Source organism: Trichoderma atroviride, chromosome 4 (genome assembly GCF_020647795.1).
Source record: "Trichoderma atroviride chromosome 4, complete sequence".
Lineage (NCBI taxonomy): Eukaryota > Fungi > Ascomycota > Sordariomycetes > Hypocreales > Hypocreaceae > Trichoderma > Trichoderma atroviride.
Genome location: NC_089403.1, coordinates 4,749,201 through 4,764,400, shown reverse-complemented (window position 1 = coordinate 4,764,400; position 15,200 = coordinate 4,749,201). Strand labels below are relative to the sequence as shown.

Here is a 15,200-nt window from a genome sequence, read left to right as displayed (position 1 = left end):
GAAAAAATAAAACGAAGAGAAAACTGGGAGAGAGAGAGAGAGACAGAGAAAGAGATGATGTGCCCTGTGGGTTTAGTGTTGTTATTTTTTTTTTTTTTTTGACATCCTTTCCCCCCTTTTTTATTTGGTTTGTTCACTCTTGATTCCACGTCTGTTTGCTTGGCTCTTTGACTTTTTCTTGGTTTTGTTCTCTCTTTTCTTATAGTTGTGGTTTTCTAAAACAAAAAAAAAAAACTACTTACCTACACAAAGTCAGTTTTTTTTTTCCTTGCTGATCGACGAAAGACGCGAATTGGTGGAAACAAAACACCCTTCTTGTAAAATGTTTTTTTGTGTTGACTTTTTGAACGTTTTTTTTTTCGATAATGGCTTCTCTATTTTGTATCACTTTCTTTTTTTTTTGTTTCCCACTTCAGTTTTCACATACCATATAAGCCACAGTTGTAAAAGATCAGGATAATGTTACTATGTGTATTGTTGATATAAAGACGCTTCAGGTGAAATTGTATGCTGCCAATATCATTGTACTGCTAGCATCTACCTAGGTTTAAATGAAAATACAGAGTGTCATGTTAAAGTGCCATCATGATGTTGCCTCACCTATAATCCACGCATGATGCAGCAGGGCTTATGTTTTCCGGCAGCTCCATCACCAATTAGAACATGCACGTGGGTAAGCTTTCCGAAGCCCTGTCCACCCATGATACCTTGCTCGCACCTCTGCTCACGCCTACTATAAATTTTAAAGAAATTGACTTTTGGGTCATAAAAGTCGTTGGGTATAAGTTTCTAGTAGTAGTATATACAGTGAATCAAATTCGGTAAAAACCGTCCTCCATGTAGAGGGAAAAGACATTTCGTCGTGATATAATTGCCATTGCCAAAAAGACGCCATTTTTTTCAGCCTTTTTCTCTTTTTTATCTCTATCCAGATTTTAACCTTTTTTCTCTCTTATATACCATGTATTGTTGAACGCCTTTGCTCTAGGCTGTTGCATAGACGGCAACGTACTGAACTTCAAACATGTTGCCCCAGCCGGGCAGAGTAGCTTCGTTGGGGTCGCCCTATCAAGAAGTGACATGTCAGTTGCATGTTGACAGAATAAAACAGAATAGAGAGGGTACTTACAGGCCATGTTCCTCCAACGGCCAAGTTGAGGATAACATACATGGGGGAGTGCGCCAGAGTGGCCCAGACACCCTCGTCGCCCATCTGAGCTCCTGTGAGAGTGTGGAAGAGCGTGCCATCCATGAACCACTGGATTGTCTCCGTCTGCCAGTTGTTGGAAGTGCGGTCGATCTTGAGGGACCAGGTGTGGAATTGGTCGTCTTGCGGAATGGCAATGCTCTCTCCAAGGCCCGCGGGCTCGTTGCAAGCACCACCACCAACGTGGTCGCAGTGGGCAGTGCCGTAGCCCGTCAGCTGGCCGTTGATCTGCTCAAAGATGTCGAGCTCTCCGCAGAGTGGCCAGGGAGTGCCGGTGCGCATAGACTCGCCCAGCATCCAAAAGGCCGGCCACATGCCCTGCTTCTGGTTGACGGCGCTGTCGCCACCACGGAGAGCGGCCTGGACTTGCATGACTTTTCCGGGTGCAGGGGTCCAGGACTGGACAGACTCAATACGAGACGAGGTCCACTCGCCGTTGGCAGCCTGCTGAGGGACGAGCTGGAGGGTCTGGCCGCCAGAGAGCTGCATGTTGGAGCCGGACTGGGTGTAAGTCTCGAGCTCCTGGTTGTTGTGGATGTCGGTGATGATGTTCCACTGGGTCAGATCGACCATGCCGCCCTGTTCACCGACAAAGGTCTCCTGCCAGACCATGTTCATGCCCTGAACATTGGGGGCGAGAGTGGCTCTGGCGGACAAGGCCAGGGAGAAGAAGGCGAGAGATTGAAAGAGCATCTTGTTGGAGTATAAAAGGATTGTATGGTTGTTTGATTGCACAACAAAGTGTGAGACGGCCTGCTGTCGGTTGAAAGGGATTGAAAGGATTTCTTTCAGATGAAATCTCGAGATGACTCGCTCGCTGAAAGTGCTTTGAGCTGAACTGAACTGAACTGAACTGTAAATGAGTCGCAAACTGGTTGGACAAAGGATTGTTGTATTTGCCTGCTAAGCAGCAAGAACGAAGTGAAATCAAGGAGTGCGCAGAAAATCGACCAGCGAAAGGAAGGGAATCGGCCACAGGCCTGTTGAGAAGGAAAGTTGAAGTTGGTAAGAAAGAAAAAAAGAAGAAAAGGGTATCAAAAGCAAGCCGAAGAGGTGCGTGGGAAAAGAAAAAGGGAAGGAAAGGGGGGGGGACGAGAAGAGATGGTGGCAAACGAGGAGCCTTATATGTACAGACAAGTCACATCCACGGCTACGAGGCTGGAGCGGAACGAGACGCTACAAACAGCTGCCACTGTTCAATACGTGTACTACTGCCGCTATCGCCATTGTTGGAACCAGAACGGCTGCAATAGGCCCTGCATGCACCCGGCAGTGGATGTTTACTGCACTGCACGCGCTACAAGTCAGGCACAGGTCCACCACACACGGCTCCCAGGCGCCATCGTATGTGACCGACATGGATGGCATCAACGCCGTCAGCTTAGAGGAGCACCAGAGTCGAATGTTTGGCCTCAGCAGCAGCTGCGGTGGAGTGATGGAGGGGGAGCCTGCGCTGTTAGGCTCCGGACCCCTGTGCCCTTAAGCGCGGCATTCAGGGCCAGGCACCAGGCAGTGCCAGCACGAGCCGTGCGCGGCAAAAAAAAGAGGCCCTGCAGGGTGGGATTTGGAAAGTTTTGAAACATGAAAGTGACCGGGATTGTTGGTGAGGGGTCAGTGAGCGAGTGGTGGGCAAGACAGTGGGGGGTGAAACATTTTTCTTGGTGCGTGTATTAATAGAGCAGTGTTTTGGGGGACGTGTAGTCGACGGAGTAGCCAAAAATCTATTTTTTCATGCGGCGAGGCGTGGATTGGCTGCGGATGCCGTGATGGTGAGGCATTGCGGTGGTGGTGATGCCTCCTTGTGTAGCAGCAGCAGCAAGTCGGTGCCATCAGAGCCTGATGCGGAAGCGGGCGTTTCCAAAGTATGCCTAGCCGTAAATAAACGCACAATTATATCGGTACGTGCAGGAGAATGGAAGCCAAAAGGCCTTGCCGTTGGGTAGATATGGACCACATCTTCTATATCCGGAGTAAGTGGCTGGTCCATGGGCGATCCCTCAGAATCCAGAAGCGATCGGCCAATATATCACAAACAATGGCCCGTCCTCATCTCATCCCGCCTTTTCTCTCTCCATGTCTGGAGCAGATCTTGTCAATTAGCAGCCAAAATGGCAAAAAGACCCTGCTGCTTGCTATACTACATAGTCTACTTGGTAAGATAAATCCCCGTCTCTTGTCCATATCCGTCTCAATCTCATGTAAGACACATGCAAAAAACAGTCACCATTACGGACCTGTACCAAGGCAGGCAGTTGTAAACGCATGCATGTGAACCGTTCACCTACCTAGGCAATACATATGCCCAGCCACGTATCTAACAAAATGGCCTCATCTCCATCCCCCCCCAATCGGATCTCCTTCCCACCCAAAGATAAGGCACGAGAACCAAAAAAAAACAAAAAAAAAAAAAAACAATGAGAGAGAAATTCCCATCAACAACCCTTGCATATCCATGCCAACGTGCATGAGGCTAGCAAAATGCAAATGCAAAAGGGGACACGCCGTCGTTACGGCTTTGGCTCACCCGCAGCGCAAGCCCAGCCAATCACGGCGCCAATGTGCCTGGTTGACTCGCCGTTCAGGAGGCGGGTGGCCATTTTGGGCTGGCTTTGCTTTTTTACAGCTTGTTTCTTCTTTGCCCAATACTACTCTGGGTGAGGGAACGAGATAAGTCGGGGGACTATTGAATTTTATTTTGATAGTTGACAAGTTTAAACGGTCGTAGCTACGATTTCATTTCTTTTTACTTTTGATTGAGCCTTTCTTATCTTTGAGATGGGTAATTCGGCATGTTGCGCCGGTTTCGGAAGAAAACAAGGTGTCTTGCATCTCAGCCAGACAGGGGCAAAGTGTTTGTTTGATGCAGCAAACAAAACTCTAATAAAATGCCCGACACTACCCAATCTTGCCAATATGTTTTTCTCACCATGCACTCACATCACCCTCATCCTACAAGCGTAAATTCACTTTCATCCAGCTGACCTGCTGCATAGATAGTCTTGATCAATTTTCTGTCATGCCAGTATCGCCACTCCCCAGAGAGTCCCCAAGTCTCCTCCCCAGCTGCACAATCGTCTTCTCGTAGATCCGCGCAGCGTCCAAGTGCAGCTCATCCTCGTCAATGTCCCACGCAGAGTTGCCGCCAGCATCGTAACTTTCTCCCCCTTCCGTTTCATTGCCGCCATCTCCATCAGTCTCATCATCTTCATCTTCATCCTCTTCCTCCTCCTCTTCTTCCTGCTCGCCACTGCTCATGACTTCAACCATCAACACCCTCGTCTGCTCGACAAGACTCCGGCATCGCACCATGTCAGTAGTTGTCATGCCCGCCCGTAGACCATTTTCAAATCCCGGAAGCGTATCGTTAGTTTCAATGTCCTGGCCGGAGAGTAAGCTGGCAAAGCAATGGTCAAGCTTGTGCAGTAGATCAAATGACGCCTTGGATGATGGCGGAAACGACCGGACATATTGCGTAAAGTCGCTGGCCATCTTGAGCAGAAACGGTATTTGTAAACCCGCTATACCGTACACCCTTTCAGTTAGCGTTTATGTGATACTTTTATTCAATTTTCATCATGGCTGCAAGAAAACTCACGCGTGCCTGATTTCCACAAGACATTCACAATCCCGTCGAGCTCCTTGCAGACCTCACCAAAGCTCTTGAACCCAACCACCGCATCTCCCGGATCCGGATTTCCAAACTTCTTCACATAGCGCCGGGAGATGTAGAGCAGCCTGTCCTCTACATATCTCCGGACCATGTCCTCCTTGTTGGATCCGGGCCGCAGCGCATTGTTCCTCGGATGCGGCAGACTAGATGCGGCCCGTGAAGACGCCGATGATGGCGCTGGCGAAGGAAGCCCGCCTTGAGGGCGGATGAAGCCGCCAGGCAGCGGAGACTCAGCCATGAGCGCTCTAGATACGATGTGACCAAGACTTGGAAATGTCTACGCGACGAAGCCCTTTGCGGCGATGCGGATCTGCTTCCAGACCTTCTCAATGACGATATGGCGGCCGATTCAGATAAGCGGGGGCGGGGTGCCTGTTGATGCTTTGAGAGTGAGATACCCTGTAGAGCAGAGTTCTAGAGCCGCGCTATCATGTATGAATTCAACAGCCTGGGAAGATGAGAAGTTTATCGGATTTGTTTGTTTATTTGCTGCGGGATTTGTATTAAATGTCATGCAAATTTATGGTTTACGCCACTTCTAGATAGGCGCTGCAGAGTATGGTGGCATAAACTGCTCTCAGCCAAATAGCATGCGGGAGCTACACCAAATCTTATGGAGACGCCACACAGCCTTCAGATTGAATAGCATGATGAAATAAAATAAATGAAAGAATAATTGGAAATTAGAATGCGTTTTAAATTTTTATACTTCTTTCTTAAAGAGACAAGGTATGTTACTTTTCCTTGGTTAGATGCACAGTGGAAACTTCAGATTGAACTCTCCTAGGATACTGGGTAAAGGTGCTGACTTCTACCAATCAATGAAAGTTTTCATCGTGCTCTCTGACCATCGATTCTATGAAATTGAACAAGTTAGCTATTTAACTTGGAGGCACTCTGGATTAATCTAGACAAAAAATTCCACAGCATAAAAAGTCAGCCAAGCAAAAGAAGAAACTGAGGCAGACCCTCTCCTTGGAGCAGACTGAAGCTACTGATGTAAAAAGCAGCAAAAAATGAGTGATTCCGCCCGGGCTCGAACCGGGGACCTTTTCGGTGGCGTTAAACGATGTTAACGAAATGTCATAACCAACTAGACCACGGAACCAGATCTTTGGATATAAAGATTGCGGGATATCGTGGTATATGATAAGTCAGCTTTTGCCAATCATGTGACTCGGCCGCGGCGATGGCGGGGCGCTTCTGAATTTTTGACGGCTCCAGTGACGTTCATCCCGCAGACTTCGAGTGGAAATCGAGCCTTGATAATTGTCGCTTTTCATATTCCTTGTCTCGCCTGATCCGCCTCCGATTCCAGCGACATCCCGGACACGAAACTATGCCTCCCAAGCGAATTTACGGAGAAAAGGGCCGCCGCGCCCCCAAGGGCTTCGTCTCCTCTACATACGATGCCCTGACTTCCGCTGAGAACGCCGCCTTCGTTCGCAGCATTGCCATCTTCGGAGTGCGTTGCTCGTAATTTGGCTACTCAAGAGCGCAAAGAATGCTAACGAATCGCAAAAAGGCTGCCGTCACTTTTCTCTCCAGCTCCTGGGGCGAGATCCTCCTCCCTCCGTACGACTCTCCAGATGCGACTTATTCAAGAGCGCTTGCTAACAGCTGAGGCGATATAGTCAATAAATCGACAGGCACTCACTCGGCCTACACTCCAGCACGACTTGATTTGACCAAACAATTCGATATCCTCAGGCAGGAAAAGGAATGAGTCGTTGTACATTAGAAGGATTTGATTGTATGCTACTATGCGAGATCTGCACGGGGTTCTGCCACATGCAATATAGACTTACGGGGCGACTTTGGATGGACGGCGCAGCTTGAAAATGGCTTTGCCGGAAGTTTTTCGGCTCGACAATGAAGGAAAAGGAAAGGAAAGAAATGAAAAAAAGAACGGCGCTCTCCATTTTTTTGGAATACCTTGCGACTTTGTATCGTGTGCATGTTGCGCTGCTTCTTGTGATACATCCTATCGGAAACCTTTGTCGCACGTGGAAAAACTAGGAGCTTTGCGGTGTGTTTCTTGGAAAGAGCTGACCATATTATATCACCGGCCTTGCTTGCTTCATCTTCTGCTCCTTGTCGGCGGATTTCTGATAACAGGAAGCTACAGCTGCTCTCGGTAGCATTGGACTGATAATTGGCAGTTTGGCGCAAACACTCGCTCCAGGCGCGGCCTCATGCTGACAATTGCTTTGGTTGCATTGCCCGGACACCCATGGCGTGTTATTTAGCTTCCCATGGGGAAAGGATACTCGTTATTTGTCTTTCAACAACCACTCGCTTTTCTTTCTAGGTACCTTTATAACTTTTCTTCTCGCGCCCTCGATTTGTGCTTTCATACTCCCCTGGGTGATATCGACCTACGACTGCGTTGTTTGTTATAAACTGAGCTGGCTGGCGGGAGAAATGTCTGCTGCAAATTCTCGGCGTGCACCGCCCCAGGGGGGGTTGGCACGACTGGTATCCAAATTCGAGAACCTGGGAGCCTCGTCAAAATCGGTTCGGGATGATGGAGCGACATACGAGACCCCAGATCGTGCTTTCGTCGAGTCAAGTCCTACCAAAGCCCCATCGACACATAAAGTACAAGATGGCGCTGAAACTTTGAAAGCTGCGGCATCGCCATCTCCAGCTCCCGTCAGCGTGTCTCCGGCCAACCGTGATGACACAGCTCAATCAGGACCTGCTGTTAAAGATATACATATTGCAATCGATGCTACTCCATCGCTGAAGTCGAAAAGACCACTGGCGCGGAGCGGCTCGGTGGTGGCGGATATGAGGAGATTGTTCGAGCGAGGGTCTGTTGAGAATACCGTTTCTAGTGGGTAGCCACATCTTTGATATCATTTTACAGATTGGGGCATTTATAAACTCACTTTGAGTTTCTGCAGATTGAGTACACAGAATGTGAGCTGACATTTTATTAGACATCGTGCCGGCTACCTATGAACCTAAACGCGGTGCTTCACCTACGACCAACGAGAGTAACGAACAGAATGCACTCTCTTGTGCGAATAGCTGCGCCAAAGGATCGTCAAAAACAGGAGTATTGCCAACTCATGCCGGGGATCTAGAAGAATCAGATCTGCAAGAGGGAAAAGATGCTGTTCCAGACCTGATACCCTTCCATGTTGAGCATCCCGAATGTCTGCCACGACCACTTGCCTCTCCCGATCGCTCTTCTCGGCGCTCTAAGGAGAGCGGCGCCGGTGTCAAAAGCAAAACGAGGGTCTGGCAAAGAGGGACCGAGACTCGATTCAAGTTGCAAGGCGGCGCATTTCAACACAAGACTCCATCTCCGCTCAAGAATATGATTGTTACAGGGATAGGGGCTTGGTATCCGAAGGCTGACAACACATTACCTGAAGAGGTCCCGCGCTCAGAGAGCGAAACAATGAAACATGATCCAAAAGATGCAGAGAACTTGTCTCTGTCGCGGGGAGCAGGGGCCGAGCCGGATTTGGCAAAACATTCGCTGCCCGATGCTCCTCTACAAGCCCCATGTCAAGACACCGAATCATTATCAACCGCTCATACCACTAGCGACCCTAAGAAACTACATCAGCTCAAGAGCCCATCGTTGAAGACTTCCAGATCTGTTCCCTCTCACGAGTCAAAAGTGTCTAGCCTTCGGAAAATGTTTGATAGCTCGTTGCCTTCGTCAGTCTCGATGCCGTCATTCTAGAGGAGGCACCTACGGACAGACGCAAGCAACGAGCAACCATTTGTGCAAAATGAAATTACAAAAGTCGGCTCAACTTCAAGATTCTCGCCTAAGCCGTCGTTACGATTGACTCCGTCGGGTCAGGCCCCTGCGCGCTATACTTCAAGGGTGGATGGCTCGCTCCCTGCACAGTCCATGGCAACTTCTGCCAAACAGGGACTCAAGGAGACGATTGGCCTTTTCGAATCAATGAGTCATCAAAACGATGGAGAAGACTTATTTGATTATATTCCCAAGGCTTATACGTCTCCAGACATTCTACAGTCTGGCATACCTAATGGCAGTCCTTTTCAGCAGAAGCAACACGGACAAATGGCCGCCAAGGCTTGGGATGTGACACCTACTCCGAGACTGCTGTTACCATTGGAGGATAGGCCACCCCGTTCATATAGTCGATCTCCGGATATGGACACTATTAGTAGTCAAGCAAGCGATGTCAAACCTCTGCTCTATACTAAGCCATCTACGTTGAAGGCGAGCCGTCACAGAAGAGGCCTTGTAAGTGTTTAATGCCCGCTATGTGCTGTTTGACATACTCCGAGTGATATGAATAACCTAATTTATCTAGGGGTCAATACTCAGGCCAGGTTGGCGGAGGAAAGTGAAGACGAGTTATGAAGACGCCGGGCCACATGGCCACCCGGAGCCACGGCGAGGCTTCAACGTGGATGGTGAGGGAGGATTCGACTTGCAGTCGCAATATGGGGCAGACAATTACGAGGAGATGTCGGAAAATACCTGCGAGTCATTTCCCGTCAAGCATCGGCTAAGCATCATTGACCGCCATCCCTCTCTTCGCCTCCTAAGTCGGCGATTCATCTCTCGTAGCCACGGGCTATTTGTGTCGCAGGCCCATTGCCCGCTTCAGCAACCTCAGCCTGTCCGAGGAGGAGAGATTCGGCGTATCACTAGTCTGTGCAAGGACAGGATGGCAGCGTTCAGAGCACGGCCTCAGACGGAGTAGATATTACGGGGGGGACTATGAGTGAAGATGGGTATAATCAATCGATACTAACAGATACTCAACTACGACAACAATTACCTGCGTACACTATTTCTTCCCAGTTTATTTGGATGCCAATGGTTGTTGCATGATGATAAAATTATTAAAATCACTAAGTGACCCAAATTGACGTTTAAATCGCCACAAGGGGTAAGTGATGGGAAGTAAAAATGAGTACTTGCAAAATAGCTAAATGAGCCCTCAATGTAGAAAACAGCAAGTCGAGGTACATCTTCAAGTTTCCTTTCCGAGTCGTTTTAGCACGACATGCCAACACGTTGCCTCCCTGTGCTGCAATAATGACTACTATATATAGGTCGATATAAATGCTTGGTTCGATACGCACGCTTGCCAATGCAGTTTCGCAAATGAGGCAGAAAACCCGTCTCTCAGCACTACTTGTGAGACTGGCTCCCGCCCAACTCTGCGCTAATGTGAGTCTCCTGCGGCTGCAGATAGCCATCAATTTGTCTCAGCTCAAGTTCGATGGGATCAACGATGTCTCTAGCAGGGACCGTGGTGGTGTTGCGTGAAGTCGAGTGAGACCGAGCCGCAGAAACACTGTTGTTGGTCGAGGTTGCAAACAGTGAGCCGGCTTTAAGGGGCGTGTGGGAGCCAGAGCCAGAGCCGCGGTTGTTTTTGTAGCCTCCTGCACCGGTGGAAGAGGGATAGCCGGAGAGGCTGGGGATGGCGTTTTGGTTTGTCTGGGCCAGGCGCTGGGCGACGAGAGAGCCTAGAGGGAGGATGAGGGTGATGGACGCTGGTGTGAGAGAGCTGGACTCGAAGTTGAGGATGGGGCGGAACTCGATGAAGGCGAAGATGACTGTGAAGGAAAAAGGGGGTTAGTTGCGTGGTGAGACAAGATGAGATGAGGCTGTTTTTTTTCTTACCTGGGATGATCATGAGGGCCCCGTTGGTTACGACGAGCACCTCCATGGGGCTCATAGCCCGGCGGGAGGGAAGCACGCCGCGGTTGGTGATGAGGTGGATGATGATCTTGGAGTTGAAGAGCGCGCAGAACCACACCGTCGTGCAGATGTTGAGAATGACCATGGCGTGGACCAGCCAGGCGAACTGCACGGCCGGCGTCAGGTCGTAGATGGCCTTGCACTGGATCACGGTAAAGGCCGTCCTCGCCGCCACCGACAGCAGCGAGACGAGCAGCGACACGGCGCAGAGCACGAGTTTGGTTCCCGTCGGCCACAGCGAGACCATTGTCCACGCCTGGTTCATGAGGGCCACGTCGTTGACCACGACGAGCAGCATCGAGAAGACGGTGCCGGCCACGCTCTCGCGGTACGTCCAGGCGGGCACGGCGGAGTAGTCGTTGCTCCAGACGGCGTAGAAGTGCGCAAAGGGCGATTCAAAGTACAGGGCGAGCAGGACGGTGCGGACGATGCAGACGAGCAGGCCCAGCAGGTGCAGCAGGTGGGCGGTGCGCAGGAACTTGGACGGCGGCGTGGTGAAGAGCAGCACGAGCAGCATGGTGATGGCGGCGCCGAGCTGGGTGCCGTAGTTGAGGACGATGCTGACGGTTTCGTCGTTGAAGCCGTCGATGGCGCGGAGGGGGATGTGCAGGGGGGGGAGCCGAGGGGGAGATGTGGATGGTGACGTCTTGGGTGGATGGGTCGAAGAGGGCCATTTTGGTGTTTTTTTTTTTGTTCTCTTGATGCTTTTTGGTGATGATTTGTTGGTTGTTGGTTGTGGTGAGGGAGAGTTGGTGATGTTGTATATCTTGGTGTTGAGGCGCAAACGAAAAAGTTGGCTTTGTTGATTTACAGAGAAAGAAGAGGATATACTGGAATAAAAAGAGGATATTATTGCAATGACTTTTTTTCTTTTTCCAAATTGTATCGTGGATGACAGCTATTGTTCTTTGCTTTCCCATTCATGATGCCCTTGGTATTCTGCCTGTGCCACAATCTCATTTATAAGAGAAAAACAGAAGAATAGCCAAGATTGTCACTCCCCCCACTCTCTCTGACATGATACGCCTGCATCGTTTGTTTTCTTTCGTGTGCTGCATAATACCTGTGAATTCCAACTGTCAGTCTGAAGTTTTGGAGCAAAAAAGGACGGATAGATGGATTGAACGATGCAGGGTGCGGGAGGGAGCCTTGATATTGTTCTCTGGAAAGTGGCGTCTGGGCTTAGTATTGTTCTTGGGACAGGGGAGCTGGAATAGGAAGTGTTTGTGGTACAGGGAAGAAAGCTGGTTTATATTGTCTGGTGTCATGGACCATGTTCAGCTTGACACCCCATGTTCTTTTATTTGAGATAATATTATAAGCATGCTTTTTTTTTTCTATTGGGTTGCGTTTGCTCATGTTGAAGCTTGTATGATACTGTACGTGACATTGCATTCGTAGATGGACAGGGGGAGATATGCAGCGTACAAGGGCATCTCGCAGCTGTATTTGATAGCAGACGCATTATTAGCTACGGGAACTGCTAGGCAGATTACTGAAGAAAGAATGGCTCGCAAAGTGGTCAGTGTGGCGGCACCGGCCGAGTCTCCCGCCAACAAAGTGCCGGCCGGTCCAGCTGTCAGTCGCAGCCTTGTGGCATTTTCCATGCACTAACCGTGTTTTAATACGTGAGTAACTGCTCCTATAGTGTTTGTGCAATGCTTTAGACTGTGCATCTCGTGTCAATGTAGTAGATGCCTCGGCCCGTCCACGACTCATACCACGGCTGACGGCATCTTGGACGCCCTATTCAAACATCACAATCAATAGTCTGCAAGCAAACACTCATTTCAAACGCTATCAAGACTCCTTAAAAAAAAAGGAACAGAAAAGCAGCAAATAACACAAACAGAATGAGGGGGCCGTGTAACTCGCGGATCACCTCCGCAGCTCCTGTTCCCGCCGTAGCACACAGCCTGTTGTCAAATCTCGAAATGGATGAGACAGAAAAGGGGGGGACAAAGCGCGGCTGAAGTTGTTTGCTACTTTGCGGCTGTGAGAGACTGACAGACCCCCTGTCTGGAGGGGTGATGGATTGGCACACAGACAGAGCTGAAGTCAAAGTCACCAAGTGGCAATGTCATTTTATCATGCGAGTAAAAGAAGAAGAGTAAAAATTTAGTTGAGTGGTTCTATGGCCCGTGATACCATTTTTGCACCATCTAATGTTTGCGTATTGTACGCAGTCGTAAGCATCATTCCATCGTTTGTAATCCAGCACTTCTCGAGTGTTTCTATCAAGCAAATCCAATCAAACAGCCGCCCGCCAGGAATTAAAAAAAAGCAAATAGAATAAAAATCAGCAGCTCCAGGCGTGTTGAACCGCCTCCAAGCAATTCATCAGTAAAGGCAGATACCGCCAACTTCGTCCTCCATCGTCCACGTCCCAGCAAGCCCCTTGACCTCGACATCCTCCGTCTCCAGCGGCGCGTCTCCCGTCTTGCCCAAGAAGAAGTCTCCGCTGCCAGCCTTCTTGCCCTCGCGACTCAAGAACCGCTGCGTCCACTCGCCCACGGCCGGCTCGCCCGTCTCGTCGCGGGCCTGCTTCAGGAACGGAATCAGCGCCGTGCCGCCCGTGCCCTTTTGGTCCTTCTGGTCGGCCTTGCGCGAGGCAATGGCCAGGTTGAGCCCCTTGCGAGCAGCCCGCGGACTGCGCGACCGGCGCGACGGCGTGATGACGTAGCGCGTGACGATGATGATGTGCTTGTCGCGGAATGCGCTCAGCATGGCCAGGCAGGCGTCGTAGGCGAGGCACAGCTCCGAGTCGGCGGTGTGCTCCTCGACGTATTCGCGGATGTTGGCCACATGGTAGACGTCCTCGAGGAACTGCGCGTGCGGGCCGGGCATGTACTCGCGCATCTCCTGGATGAAGCCGTGCGTCGGCGCCCGGCCGCGACGCTCAGACGAGTCGCCCTTCTTCTCGCCCGTCGGGCGGTGCTGGATGCCGAGGGCGATGTCGTAGAACTGGAGCAGGCTGCTCTGCGCGTTGCTGCCTCCGGCGTACTGGCGATACGCCGCACTGGGCGTGCCGTCGTCGTAGAGAACGCCCTTTGGCAGTCCGGCGTCGGCCATGTTCTTGCTCCCCGCGAAAAAGGGCCTGATGCGGTTGAAGAAGATGTCGGGGTCGCACCTCTCGTTGATTCGCTCCAGCAGGTTGTTCAGATCAGTCAGGACCTCGGCAAAGGCTTGCAGGTACCGCGTCACGGCCGCCGAGTCGCTGCGCCTTGCGGCCGCAAAGGCCTTGAGCATCAGGGACATGACGGGCGCGCCACGGGCCTCGATGGCGACGGAGATGAGGTAGAACCACGACTCGTCGATGCCTCCGGTAAAGGTCGACAGCGTGGCCAGGTTCTCCATGTTGTCAATGTCCTCGTCCATGAACAGCGGCTTGTAGTTCCACAGGCAGAGCGCCGCATACGTCGCCACCGGCGGCACCTCGAGGTGCTCCGAGATGGCCAGGTACGGAATCGAGATCTGCGGCGGCAGACGCTCGGCCGGCACGTCGTCGCTCCAGATGTAGCCGTGGGCCATGAAGCTCAGCAGCGAATAGGCCCGACGCCACTCGGCATCGTGCTCCAGGCCCACCGTCGACAGCACCGGCAGGCGGTCGATGACGCCGCGCAGCCGCCGGGTGAGGATCAGCGCCGGGAGATTGGCCGCGATGGCCTCCCATTTGTTGTAGTAGGGATCTGGGAGACGCGAGAGGGGGGAGAGTGCCCGGCAGAAAGCCATGAGTGGGCGAGATGTCGTAGTCGGCGAGGACGGGAATTGGCGGCAACATGGTGTCTAAGCAACCTCTACGGCAGGAGACTCTTGGATGGAAGCCAGATAGTTACGGTGGATAAAAGTGAGGCAAATAAGTTGAAAGAGAAGAGAGAGTTCAAAGGGATCGAGACCAAGTTTGAGCTCTGAAACGATCGCCGAGTTGCTGGGGGTTTTTTTCGAGGCCTCTAGCGTGGGGGACGCGGCAGGTTCCTATTTTTGCTCGTCTGCGGGATAAACGCCCAGGAATTTCTAAGCCGCCGACAACGGACGTTGCAGTGAATTACACAGAGAGGAGAAGAAAAGGATAGCAGCATGCGATGACGAGTCACAAAAAGAACGCAATCTATTGCGTGCCAGGTTGCGGGGGGAGGCCAAAGTGAAGAGAAATGAAAAGTCCCCGAGAAAGGATCCAGGAATTGGAAATGCGATGAGTAAATAGGAAAAGAACAAACGAAAAGATCAGCCCACGCTTGCAGAAATCCTTTTGTGGCAAAAAGCGTTTCCAGCAAGGCTATTATTAATGTGCTTCTGTCTTTTTAGTCTCAAACGAAAAAAAAAAAACTATGCGCCTCTTTCTCGAATCCGATGGTCCGGCCGGGAAAGCCTTCGGGCGCCACCGGATGGAACATCCCGCCCGCTGGGGAAGATTTACGGGCATGCGGAGATGGTGAGTATGGGGGAAGATTTCTTGTATTTATAGAAAACAACGGGGGGAGTTCTGGATTAAATACGGCTTCTTTTGAAGACAAGACACTCCTTCTCTTTCTTGTCAATTCGCATTTCACAGTGTCGCAACTTTGACTCAATGCAGCACGTGACTGCATTCGTGACGCCGTAAATCGAAG

The 15,200-nt window shown here is 50.9% G+C and overlaps 7 protein-coding genes and 1 non-coding gene across 8 annotated transcripts; 3 read left to right on the top strand and 5 right to left on the bottom strand.

The window, feature by feature from the left end:
* Positions 1 to 756: 756 nt before the first annotated feature.
* Positions 757 to 2,296, bottom strand: TrAtP1_008966 (uncharacterized protein). Its single transcript, XM_014087140.2, has 2 exons — positions 1,130 to 2,296; positions 757 to 1,065 (listed from the first exon to the last, which is right to left on the bottom strand). Exons 1-2 carry the CDS (start codon positions 1,898 to 1,900, stop codon positions 985 to 987), a joined length of 852 nt encoding a protein of 283 aa, XP_013942615.1. The 5' UTR covers positions 1,901 to 2,296; the 3' UTR covers positions 757 to 984.
* Positions 2,297 to 3,870: 1,574 nt separating this feature from the next.
* On the bottom strand, positions 3,871 to 5,389 carry TrAtP1_008965 (uncharacterized protein). Its single transcript, XM_014086322.2, has 2 exons — positions 4,803 to 5,389; positions 3,871 to 4,725 (listed from the first exon to the last, which is right to left on the bottom strand). Exons 1-2 carry the CDS (start codon positions 5,113 to 5,115, stop codon positions 4,211 to 4,213), a joined length of 828 nt encoding a protein of 275 aa, XP_013941797.2. The 5' UTR covers positions 5,116 to 5,389; the 3' UTR covers positions 3,871 to 4,210.
* A 509-nt stretch (positions 5,390 to 5,898) lies between these two features.
* TrAtP1_008964 lies at positions 5,899 to 5,985 on the bottom strand. Its single transcript has one exon. It is a non-coding gene; the product is annotated as a tRNA-Val (tRNA).
* A 231-nt stretch (positions 5,986 to 6,216) lies between these two features.
* TrAtP1_008963 (uncharacterized protein) lies at positions 6,217 to 6,501 on the top strand (the record flags this gene model as incomplete). Its single annotated transcript, XM_014087139.2, has 2 exons — positions 6,217 to 6,342; positions 6,403 to 6,501. 2 exons carry the CDS (start codon positions 6,217 to 6,219, stop codon positions 6,499 to 6,501), a joined length of 225 nt encoding a protein of 74 aa, XP_013942614.2.
* Positions 6,502 to 7,027: 526 nt separating this feature from the next.
* TrAtP1_008962 (uncharacterized protein) lies at positions 7,028 to 7,956 on the top strand. Its single transcript, XM_066114108.1, has one exon. It carries the CDS (start codon positions 7,302 to 7,304, stop codon positions 7,722 to 7,724), a length of 423 nt encoding a protein of 140 aa, XP_065970201.1. The 5' UTR covers positions 7,028 to 7,301; the 3' UTR covers positions 7,725 to 7,956.
* Positions 7,957 to 8,016: 60 nt separating this feature from the next.
* TrAtP1_008961 (uncharacterized protein) lies at positions 8,017 to 9,823 on the top strand. Its single transcript, XM_066114107.1, has 2 exons — positions 8,017 to 9,117; positions 9,188 to 9,823. Exons 1-2 carry the CDS (start codon positions 8,755 to 8,757, stop codon positions 9,581 to 9,583), a joined length of 759 nt encoding a protein of 252 aa, XP_065970200.1. The 5' UTR covers positions 8,017 to 8,754; the 3' UTR covers positions 9,584 to 9,823.
* A 194-nt stretch (positions 9,824 to 10,017) lies between these two features.
* TrAtP1_008960 (uncharacterized protein) lies at positions 10,018 to 11,107 on the bottom strand (the record flags this gene model as incomplete). The annotated part of the gene is made up of 2 exons (XM_014086371.2): positions 10,018 to 10,445; positions 10,513 to 11,107. The coding sequence occupies 2 exons, from the start codon at positions 11,105 to 11,107 to the stop codon at positions 10,018 to 10,020; spliced, it is 1,023 nt and encodes a 340-aa protein (XP_013941846.2).
* Positions 11,108 to 12,686: 1,579 nt separating this feature from the next.
* On the bottom strand, positions 12,687 to 15,112 carry TrAtP1_008959 (uncharacterized protein). Its single transcript, XM_014087138.2, has one exon. It carries the CDS (start codon positions 14,320 to 14,322, stop codon positions 12,931 to 12,933), a length of 1,392 nt encoding a protein of 463 aa, XP_013942613.2. The 5' UTR covers positions 14,323 to 15,112; the 3' UTR covers positions 12,687 to 12,930.
* Between the last annotated feature and the right edge of the window lie 88 nt (positions 15,113 to 15,200).